General features: G+C 41.2%; 1 protein-coding gene across 3 annotated transcripts in view; it reads left to right on the forward strand.

The window, feature by feature from the left end:
- The window catches only part of ATXN10 (ataxin 10), a 305,417-nt gene that overhangs the window by 159,286 nt on the left and 134,153 nt on the right, over positions 1 to 11,978 (forward strand). For all 3 annotated transcript variants that reach the window (XM_019515933.1, XM_019515934.1, XM_019515935.1), the window contains exons 6-7: positions 2,330 to 2,410; positions 8,146 to 8,311. In XM_019515933.1, the coding sequence (XP_019371478.1) occupies positions 2,330 to 2,410; positions 8,146 to 8,311 (247 nt within the window). The remainder of the gene's footprint in view (positions 1 to 2,329; positions 2,411 to 8,145; positions 8,312 to 11,978) is intronic.

An 11,978-nucleotide genomic window follows, 5' to 3' on the forward strand; every position in this document is an offset into this window, starting at 1 on the left:
TGTCCCCCCCCCCCCCCCATAACCAGTCCTACCAACTGGAGGGGGGGCGGTCCCCTGCAGGTGATCCTGCAGTCCAGGGAGGGAGGGGGTGTCCTCCGGGAGATCCTGCAATGGCCGATCACTGCATTTGCTGCAGCTGCTTCCGGGAGTGGCTGCTGCCGCTTCTGGGAGCAAGCGCCGGCCGATTGTTGCCGCTACTCCCGAAAGCAGCTGCAGTGAGCGCAGCGATCAGCCGGCGCTTGCAGGGGGGCACCGGTGTTCCCGCCTGCTCCACCTGCCCATCGCTTAAGTGGCGAGTGCAGCCATCAGGGGGTGCACATGCACCCTCCTGTACCCCCTACGTGTCACCACTGGCTATAACTATAACAAGATATGAGAATAGGAGACCCTACTAGAGGTGCACTGATACATTGGTCGGATACCAGATTGTTTCCGATATAAAGAAAACTGGTTGTATTGGATATTGGGTCAGTGGGGCTGAAAATTTGGCCAATAAATGTGCACAACCACTGCGCTGCACTCGGGCAGCAAGGAGCAGAGTTGGCAACTTGGAGAGCTGCCTCCAGATGGTAAGTCTGCTGTGGTGGAAGGGGAGGGGGGAGGGAAGGGGCATCGGGGGACAGATCCACACTCCTCATGGTGAGGGAGGGGGCAGGGGCAGGTGCTGCCCAGGTGGGGTGGAGTGGGGTGGGTGTTGGAGCCATGGCTTGTGGAGTGGGCACCCTGGATCTGTGTGGGGTGGGGCAGGCTGCAGCTGGGGCTGCACAGAGCTCTTCTTGGAGGGGGCTGGGCTTGAAGTGGGCACTGGTGGCTCTGGGAGGATGCTGATCTGCCCTGCCATGCCTCTTCCTTCCCCCCCACTTCCACCACACAGACTTACCAGCTGGAGACAGCTGTATCAGAAATCAGATCAGTATCAACTGACATGCCTCCCTAAATATTTGCTATCGGTATCAGCCCCAAAAATCTCTACCGGTGCACCCCTAGACCCTACTTTTGTCCAACCTTAGAGGCATTAGGAAACGTATAACAGCTTATTGATCTTTTGGACTTTGTAGTCCATGATGCCTCTAGACAGGTTTTTCTATTTCCCATAAAACTGGCTGCAGTGAGTCTCTATGATTTTCCAGAATTCAGTATATATGGATCATACCTGAAGTCTGTCAGCAAAGTGGAGAGAAAAGGAAAGAAGGAAAGAATAGTTGGGAATTTCAGGTTCAAGTTTATTTTGGCTTCTGCTACTTCTCTGTAGCTCATAAAAAGTGTTAGTATGTCCTGTTTTGTCATGTGACCCAGTATATTTTAGATGTGTCAGGAATTGAATAAAATATATTTTAAAAGTAGGCGTATAGTATTGCATGTTTTAAAATATGTTTGTTGTCTTGTCAGTTTTGCTACAAATTTGGATGAAGAGATAAGCTTTCAAATCCTTGGTTGTGATTAGTAAGACTGGGTATGTTTAAATTAGAGGAGGTATGCTTACCATTGTGCTAGTGCATGTATTTCTTATATCCTGTCTTTATTTATGCAAGCTTCTGTTCTATCATCTATTTAGCTCTGCTGTGTCTGCCCTTCTTTTCAGAGACTGGGGGAAGGGTAGAGTGATACTCAAAAACTTATCTATATCTTTCCCAACTACACAATTGGCTCAATAAGATAATTGCCCTTAGAAATCCTTGCCTTAAGCCATAAAAAGCCACTGTGATATGTGTGTTAGCACAAAGGGAAATTGTACCTGTAAGTTCCTGGACTGATATTGGTTCATGCCCTTGTTAAAAAACCAATATGTTTTCTTTGTACTCTGAGAACAGCATTTGCTGCTTTGTCTGAAAAGGCAATTTACATTTATGTTGCTAGAATTTTTTTATGTAGTTATATCATTCTTTATTATTTGTTAGGTATAGAGACTTAACTTCCTAAATTAATGGTATAGTGGTTTTCATTCTTAAGTCTTGGCTCTTTTTTGGTAAGATCCATTAGGACTTGGATTGATGTTTTATTACTTGAGGGGTATGTATACATTTGTGCTTTTTCTCTAACTGGCAAAATACTTTGTCCTGCTTTCCTTTCATTAGTCAAATAAATCTGTGTGAGTTGGTGCAGGTTGGTCCTTGCCTAAAATAAAAAAAAGTGTTTGGAAAACAATGACTAATTTAGTTTTATCGGTTATTTTGTAGCAGTTAGCAGATGGTTCCATGACACATTTGTCTTACTTGTCAGTTAAAGTTACAAACATTCCAAGATCAGTATAAACAGGTCACAGAGTGAACCTAAACTACATTTTTATTGTAAAACCAATAATGTGTTTCTCCCCTATTCTTTTCTTTAGGTTTCTGATTGTTACAGACCATTTGCTGAAATGCCCAGAGTTGGTAAAAGCCATGTATGCCAAACTGAGCAATCAAGAAAGGTAACCCCAAAAACCAATGTGGCTTTTAGTATTTAGCATTCCATATAGAGTATCCTGTTCACATGATTGAAAAACTGTGTGGTTTCATAGTTGGCACAAAATCTCTAAATACATGTTTCTATGTCAGTAATGGTTTTAAATTGGTTGGTTAACATTACAGCTTAGCCGCAACTGGCAGTGATTTATGTAGGGTTGCAGAATCCAGCTTGGCGCCATTACTCGGTAAAGAAATACTTACTTTTTTTTTAAAGGCAGGATTTAATGCTTGTGCCTTGATTTCATAAGAGCACCGCACCCTACTGCATTTTACAGCTGCATCTGTAATGTGCTCAGCTGTTCATATCACCAGTGTGATTGCTAGCAATTAAAAGGAAGTTTAAATGTAACAGATCAACTGTAGTTGCAGATATGCTTCATAGTATTCAGCTGAAGTTGAAAATATATACTTTCATTTGCCCATGATTACTTTTCAAAATATTTTCCTTCTGTGTTAGAAAGCTCTAGCCTAGAAGGGGAAAACAACAAATATGAGCATTTATGACTTTTTTTTTTTAAATTACAGTAGAAAGTGTACGATCTGTTTAAAGTTAGAATTGTTAGGTCTTGAGTATCTCTCAACATAAGCACTTTTAGGGAGGAGGGATTGGGTTTCTCTTGTTCCTTTACGTTTTTTTCATAATCAAAAAGGCCACTTGTTTCCGTATCTCTGCACCAGCATCTTTCAACCCGTGGGCCATGACCCAAAAGTGGGTCACAAGAACATATCGAAGGGTTGTGAGCCAACTTTAAAAATGCTTGGGGCTGGTGGGAGGAGGTTGGCAGGGGGCACCATGTGCATGTGTGCACATAGCAGCCAGGCAGCAGTGGAGACCAGCTTCCTGCCGGTAAGCTGTGGGGGGGGGAGAGGGGAGGAGCATAGGCAGTGCATTGGGAGAAACATGCGCCTTTGACTTCTGTGCCTACAGCAGGCACAGGGCTGCAGCTTAGCTGAACTGTGGCTGTAGCAGGCGGGACCCAGCATGGGAGGGGGAGAACAGGGTGGCAAGACTTGTTTCTGCCACTATTGCTGGGACCCTAACACTGGCCATGCCACTAGCAGTGCAAAGAGTGATGCGAGATGGGGCGTGCTGCCCTCATCTCCCCCTGTGGTCAGCTGCTCGCATACTGGGCCTAGCTGTAGCCCACCACCATGGCCCAGCCACTGCTGCCACTTCCTTCAGGCTGTGATTTTTTCCCAGAAAGGAGGTGGGGTGAGAAGCAGCACAGGCAGCCTGAGGGGGGTGGAGGCTCAGGCTGCAGCCCCATGCCTGCTGTGGGTATAGAAATTTTTGGGGGAATGTGCATACCCACCCCCTGCCCCACACATTGGGGAGCTGGCCCTGGGAGTGAGGGGCATAGGCAGGGCTGGGGGGGTGCAGGTTGGGAGTAAGGGGGGTCTTGAGTCTAAAAAGGTAGAGAACCATTGCTGAACACCACATGTGACCATTTTGTTACACATGCTTGTGCTCGTTGGTTGTACTTTGAGATGTTTTATTGTATATGTACCTTCAAGCAGCAGGCATTGCAGCAGGTGTTGCATAGTCCAAGCCTCTGTGCCGCAGTCACAGGTGGTAGAAACAATGGTATAGCCCCACTTCATTAGTTCCTTTGAGTATCCAACCCTGGTATGAGACATTACCACCTTTGCCATGGTTCATCAGCCCTTGGTGACAAAGATTCAGTCCCTGGAATGACCATTTTTCAGTCAGGTATTTTCTTCAGTCTTTTGTTCTACTTCTGTAGTCATGTCTCCTTGGGTGTGGCATCAAGATGTGTGCTGGTGATGGTCATACAGCAGGTGGAGCAATGGGAAAGATGTCACCCCTTTCCATTGATTAGGGTGGTCACTCATTTCTTATAGGATTTGCAGGTGGAAGATGCTGTAATAAAGGTAGGCACTCATCTGTCCCTTGTTGTCACTAAAGCCAAGATACTACTGGGAAGATGTCTTTAAATATTGGACACAAATATTGTAGGCAAAGTAGGAAAATGTGGTAGGCTTGAATTCTAGGGGGAAAAGAGTCAGAAGGGAAGGGGAAGGCAGGAGGCTTGGGGAGAATGGAGGGACACTGAGAGGGTCAGAATGCTTGGAGAAGAGGGGATGACAGGTTGGGGAAAACTAGCAGCTTCTCTCTTATCCCTTTTCCATAAAGGTGGAAATTCTCATCCAAGCAGCTCCTAGGGCAGTTACCTACTTTGAAGACATTTTGGAGGGTGGAAGGTATTGCTAATGACTTTTGATCCCAAGTCTCACTTTCAGTTGTGGAAATATTTGCTTGTTTATTGACATCTTGAAAAAAAATGTCAGGTTGCATCATATGTATTATGTGACCCACCATGGTGAGCTGCTATACAACTACAGTTTCTGGGCTTTTAGTTTAAGCTCATGCAAATTTGCCTAGGGCACAAGCATTTGCAGTGCTCTCACAGAACCTGTAGAGCAGTGGTTCTCAACCTTTTTTAGATTCAAGGCACCCCTTGGAAAATGTCAGCTCTGATTTTTAACCACAGAAAAATAATAAAGCAATTTTCCTGTTGCAAAATACTCAGAAAGACCACAGCAGGTGAGAAATGTTTTTAACACTGTGGATTCCTATGGTCTTGAGGATTATGTTTACGTATGAAATGGTGCTAAAATTGGGTGCTGCAGCTCCCCTAAAAGGGAATCACTTCTGTAGAGAATTGCAAGACTTCTGCAAATCAGCAAGTAACCCAACTGGCTTTCTTCTGTGGGTTTTTTTGTTTTGTTTTGTTTTGTTTTGTTTTGTTTTGTTAAAAAAGATAAATCAGAATTCAGCTTGTTTGTATATTTCAACAACCGTGTATAGGTTTTAATTTGATAGTAAATAATGGATTAGAAAAACCACACCAATCTATTTTCTAGGTGAAGCCTTTTACTATTAAGGCTTCATAATGTAAATCTACTGTTTTTAATCTGATGCGTGTCTTATTCTGATATTTTAATGTTTTCATCATATTTAAAGATGCATTCTCTGAGGTACGTGACTAATGAGAAAACAAGTCCAGTGCAGGTAAAACTGTTCTGCCCACCATTAGCTGGACAGAAAAGAGTGTAAACTAGGGCAGAGGGGAGTAATTCTCTCACAATGAGACAAGTCAGGGTAACCTCACCACAAGGGTTCCACCTTGGATATCCTTAAAGCTGACTGAGTCATCTGGGTGAGGACAGAACGGATGCGGTATTGAGGTGTCTGGGGAAAGCAGTTTGAGCTTACAAATAGATGTGAACTCTTCCAGCTATAATATGGTGTATCATACACATTAAATAGGCTTTAAATCTATTTACAGAAAAGAAATGAACTGTGCTGAGAGAGTTTGCTGGTACATAAATTAGTGGTAGCTCTTAAAAACTTGGCAATTGCCATAGATAACTTAAGTTGGATAACCGCAGTATTTGCACTATTCACAGTATTTCCTGTAATCTGGACCCACTGTATTTGTGATATTGCGGCCATGGCACTTGCCAAAAAGTAGCCCTTCTTCCTACAGAAATGAGCTCCGGCATCTAAAGTACTCATTAAAGAGCCAATGCATTTCTGGCCTTTATAATTATGAATTGGCAAACATGCACATATGATGGAATGTTACTAAGGGGTGGGATGAGGGAGGATTGCTGCGTGCCTGAGTCTGCAGATAGCCTGAAACAATAATTCAGAGAATTGTGATCTGTTGGTTTATCCTTAATGGTGTCCTGGCTCTGAAATATAATTACTACATCTCATGTGTTCACCGTAGACCATTTCTTTGCTAATAATTGTTGTAGAAGCATCCAGTGATGGGTATGTGCTTTAAGACTTTTAAGAGCTTATTGAATGCCATGGTAATTTTGCCAAATTAATTCCAGACCCTTTTCCCACCTATCCTGAAAAATATTTGATGAGTTTTTTGAAACCTGTGTTTCTTTAAAGCTTTGAATACATATGAAACTAGTTACTTACATAGTTAGTTTACTAGGGATTGTAATTTTTAAAAATTGGATAGTAAGCAAATATGCTTTGACTATGGGCAGGTGTTCATTTCTAACATTAAGAATTTCTGTTGGCACCCACTATCTTTGCCCATTAACTGGACAAATGTGGTGGCTGCTTATAGCCATAGAGTGCTAAGAAGAGAAAAACATACACATTTGAGCAGAACTGGGAAAAAGGTAGACCTGCCTCACAGGAGACACTAGACTTACCAGAGAGGCAAGAAAGTTTATGGGAAATGTGAGTAAGGGACTTAGTGTAGACGTGGATATACTCTTTTTTAAGAACTACTCTCTGCCCCCTGCCCAGTTTACCTTTGCTAGTAATCCAGCCTCACCAGGTCCGTGACAAACGATGAAGGTAATTAACTGCATTAGTATAATTTATTACGATAGCCAGTACTTCAATTCAGGAACAGTTCCTTTTTAGAAGTTATATTAACAATCACCCCCACACTTCGTTTTTTTAAGAAATAATTGGGTGAAATTCTATGGTCTGTATGATGCAGGAGGCCATCCATACTAGAAAATCATCCTAATTTGTTCTGGAACATAAACTTGTATTAATATGTTTTCTCCTTGGATCTGTGTACACTTGAAAAGTTTTAGGCTCAGTAACATCCCTGGTCTAAAAATGCACGTTGATTAGTATTTTTTTTCCAGACATAATAAAATGGTGACCATTCTGTTTCCACAGAACAAAATTTGTCTTCCCTTGTGACTACTCAGTTGGCACATTTTTTATGCAGAGTAGTTCAAATGCAAATTTATTTTTTTTAAATGTCAGTCCTGCCATCTGAATTGCAAATATTTTGGTCAAAGAAAACCCCTGAGCCTGCTCTTGTGTGTGCTCAATAAAAAGAACTCTTTCTGAGCAAGAGAATTACAGTAGAACCTGGCTAATCCATCTACTCTTCTCAGCAGAGACTTGCAGTGAGGTGTACAAAATGTTATGTCCCTCTTTTACCTTAGAAATATTATTTGGAAAGTTTGCTATTCCATTGTGAATTGATATCTGAAATAAAATTAAACTGAAGTTGTCAAAATTAGTGATCAAAGTACATTTTATTTCTTATTTGGCTATTTTCTGTTTCATTCAGAAAACTGCATAGACTTCAGTGTATGACAGTAATTAAATGTAAACTGGAGAGTTAAGTCTGTCTATGAGCAATTGTACTGCAGGTACATAGGCACACAGGTATTTCCCCCCCCTTTATTTTTACTCCATCACTGCTCAATTTTTTGAATAACTTTGTGTCAGGAAGACAGCAATTTGTAAAAGTGTATGTACAAATGCATTGAAAGATTCATTTCTAAAGAGATGCCACCAGGTTGAATGGACTGTATGTATTTTGTTGAATTAGAAAGCATTTGGGGGGGGGGGCAATTTTAAATACAGGATGTGTTCATTCCAGCAGCATTGTGTTGGAGGATAAGAATTGGAAAGTAAAACAGAGTAAAAACGTTAGATTGATTAGACCGCTCTGGCTTCATTTGTCTAAAGTTAGGCAGCATTAGGCAAAAATTAACCAGCATCTACAGTGAAGATCAGTTTGTTTATAAAACTCTCTTACATTTTAAAAAGCAGATATGTTAGTATCAGTTCAGATTTTAAGATACCAATTTAACAGCTTTGTCCATTTAAGCTATTATTAACAGTAGTTGGTTTTGTTTTGTAAACTTACCTAAAAAGTTTCTTTAATTTCAGGATTACTTTATTAGACTTGATAATGGCCGAAGTAAGCGAGAAGAATGAAGTTACCAGTGAAGAACTGGCTGGGCTCTTGAAGCAAGCTGACTTTCTTGCAAGCTGTTTCCAAGAAAAATGTCAAACTGTGCTTAGATTAACTTCTGCTGCCAAGAATGAAGATGAGGTAGGACATTGAAATACCAAAATGTTAGATGCTTGCAGCTTCTGATTCTATTATTATGGATGCATAAAATCATAAATATCAGATATTTCCAAATATCCTTTGGTTAGTAAAACAGCTTAAGGGATTTACAGGAGTCTCTTAAGAAACTGAAGAGCATCAATAGTTTCCTTTTGCTGCTGCAGTGAGAGAGAGCCTTTCTACTTAAGGCTAAGCAAGAATTCAGTACTTTCAGAGAGCAGATTCCTCACTAAGCCTTAAAAGATTTTTTTTCAGGGTTTTTGTGGTGTTGTGTTCAGTTTGTCAGGTGTTGTGACATTTTTATTTATTGGAGACCACTCTTTTAAGTTAAAAATTATATTTTGGTCAGGTAATTCAACTTGTATATGGGGATTTGGAATTCATGTTTAATTTCCATAACAAAATAGTATTTCTGACTGGTTTTAAACTGGCTTGAAACAAAAATAGTTGAACTTAAACCTTGTTAATCCATTATCTAACAAGAGTAACCAAATTAGGTAACAATGATATATAATTAGGGCATGTAAAATATCATATGGAGTTAAGAACTTTTAAACACTGGTTTTAAAAAAAAAACTGTAGACATTAATAGTTGCATATTGTGATTTAGAGTTTAGCATTGAGGCGGTCTTACTTTATTTCCTCTTTGACCTCTTTCTCTTGCCATAAAATAAAGTCCATCGTCATTTTTCCTGCCCCATGGAGTTTGTGAAGCATGTCTTTTGCCATGTGGAAGTGAGGACCTTTGATAATCTGGTCTATCTGGACTCATTTGTAGCGGTTTTGCGTTTTAGTTTTCTGCCCTGTTAAGCAAGGAGCTTAAGGACTCTCTTTTACCTTGGCCTGTGCAAACAGAGGGAGCCTTTGTCACCAGGGCTGTAATATGCTGCCTGGTATCTGCTAGAATGTGCCACAGGGCCCTCGCAGACACTGCAACTAAAGGCATGTATGCCTGGCAGGAGACATGATTGTGGGATCCAGCATCAGATCCCATCTTGCTTTATTGCTGGTGCAGGGAGAACCTGGGATCACAATCCTGGGCTTCTCCTGGACTGTCAAGCAGCAAACTCCTACGGTTGGGAGCCCTGTCAGCTGATGGGGTCCAGCTGTGGGGACACACCATGCACCCCAAAGTTAGGAGCCCCAGGCTGATCTGAGCTCCCAACCATGCACCAAGATGTGCTCCTGCAGCTGGGAGCTATCAGCTGATGGGGCTCCCTGCTTTGGGGGTGTACCCTGTGGCTTGAAAATCCAGCCCGGCTACATGGTCAGAATAACAAAAACAGAGTACCTTGTCATAGAAAGTACTATCATCTCCTCTATTTCACTCAGTGCCAGCATGGAATACCAGTCTATATTGCTCTCAAATCTGGTTTCATTGCATCAGTACCAGATCAGTTTAAAATGCATCTAAAACGCATGTACCAGAAGCAGCATCAAATACCACAACAAATAAAAGCCTTTTCCTAAGAAGGCTGTAAAGTATTTGCGCATGCATGCACTAAATCAAAACTTAGTGAAACCCTTTTGTATTCACTTCTGCTTCCTTGAGTCAATTTGTATACAATATCTTTTGGTATGATTATGATGTTTAACTCATTAGTTTCCAAAGCCATATATATAGTAAAGGGAGAAAGAATTAAAACAGACTAGAGACCTAATTGTGGAAGTGACACTTTTTTAAGAAATCATAACCAGCTTTTTTCCAGCAGGAGGAGCACTGTGCTGTGGCACATTTTTTTTCTAATATAATAATGGAGCTGTAAAAGAAATCATCTTATAATTACAATGGTGCTCTTGCAACCAAATTCTTTTGTTAAAAAAGAAATTAAGGACAGCTTTTGTGATAAGTTAAATTTGAAATGGAAGTCTTTTATTTTACATGCCTTTTTTGTAAATTTCTGAAACTTGCTTGAGAATATTTACAGTTATCAGTGAGACAAGAAAGACAATTGCTTTTTGAGGTGTAGGTGGAAATGTGTTTCTGTAGGGGTCTTAAGCATACTTCTGTGAGGGATAGGTGAGTGGGAATGGAAGGGAGAGAGAGCTTCCAGCATTTCTTTCTGGGAGAGGGGTGCCCAACCTTCTGGCCTTGTGGGCCATATGGGTAGCATAGGGATCTGGCCACAGGCTTGGATTCCACATGGGGTCAGAGCATGGAGTTCGTGCTTGGGTGTGATCATGCATGTAGGCCCAATCCTGCCATACCCTGGATTTAGCCACATGCCTGGATCTGGCTGCAGAGTGACCCTGTGTGCTACATTATCCAGCCCATGAGACCCCACCAAACCTGAACATTTGGCAGCCTGGGAACAGCATTTAACACTGCTATTTCCACCCTGTTGCCAAATTTATGGACTCTTGAGGATCCCCACAGATTGGATGATACTGCTCTGCAGGCTGGATGTGGCCCACAGGCGGGTGGTTGAGCACCACTTTTTTTAGGTCATTGAAGGAGAATTTATAGTAAGATCTTAAGAGACCTAGCTTCATAGTCTGTTAAAGAACTACATTGACTACTCCAAGAAAAGATAGCAATCTTACATTAAAGAGAAGCATACTGAGACACTTTCAGCAGTTTTGTATTCTACACAGTTATTTTCCTGTGTTCTGTGGTTTCAGTTTAAAAAAAAATATGTGTGTTTCTAACAGGACAAAATCTGTGTCCAACTTTAAGGTACTGGTACAGCAGTATTCCCAATGCTGTTCTCAGCTTTCCTTACAGAGCTCTAAAATCCTTCTTGGCTAAAAACAAATAGTTGTTATATCCTTATTATGTTTTAACTTCACTAATATTTGGAGAAAAAAGTATTATGGCTCTGAAATTGTATTCACAAATGATTGAGAACATTGGTCAGATCAGCTGAAAACTACTGTTACCATGGGTAAAGAAAAGCACTGACCAAAAAAAATAGCCATAAACAATGCACCTTTTTGTTTACAGGGAATACTCAACAAATATTCAACCATCTCAATCAGTATTTTTGTTGATTCTCTGAGTATTAATGTTTTTGGACATGAGTTTAACTATCTTCAATTGAAAATAATGGAATTGTTCTTGCAAAGAATCTACAGGAAACCCTTGGGATTTGTGGGTTTCAAACACTGCGAATACTGAACCCGTATTTTAAATATACTTTAAACCCTTACTGGAGCACCTCAGGAGCTCTGTGCTTGCTGCCGCCAGGCTCCTGCTGCTGCTGCTGGAGCCATGCCCCCACCCCAGCTGCCAGGGGCACTACATTCATGAACGCATTGCCCTATTCACAGATTTCTCCATTTGCAGGGATCACGGAAACATATCCCCCATGAATGGTGAGGATTGACTGTATTTTAGTGTTTTCCTCCAAAGAATATGTCTTTCATAGATATTGTACCTTCCCTTCCAAGGTGGCTAGAGGGTGAAAGAAGGCAGCTGCAGCAGCTGCCCCATAGCCATTATTAACATTGACTATGTTAGCATTATGAACCTGCCTTTTTAGCATTGCTCTGCTTCCATTAGTACTTACATATGACTTCCAAGAGGAACAGATTTCCCAAAAGTATTCATGCCCCATTTCATGCTTAGATTTGGGTTTGTTTGGTTTTTTTCCGTTTCTTTTATGGTTTTTGCTCAAACTTTAGAAAATATTGTTTCCTCCCCATCTGT

The sequence above is a fragment of the Gavialis gangeticus genome, unplaced genomic scaffold (genome assembly GCF_001723915.1).
Source record: "Gavialis gangeticus isolate Ggan-Ray unplaced genomic scaffold, GavGan_comp1, whole genome shotgun sequence".
NCBI classification, from domain to species: Eukaryota; Metazoa; Chordata; order Crocodylia; family Gavialidae; genus Gavialis; species Gavialis gangeticus.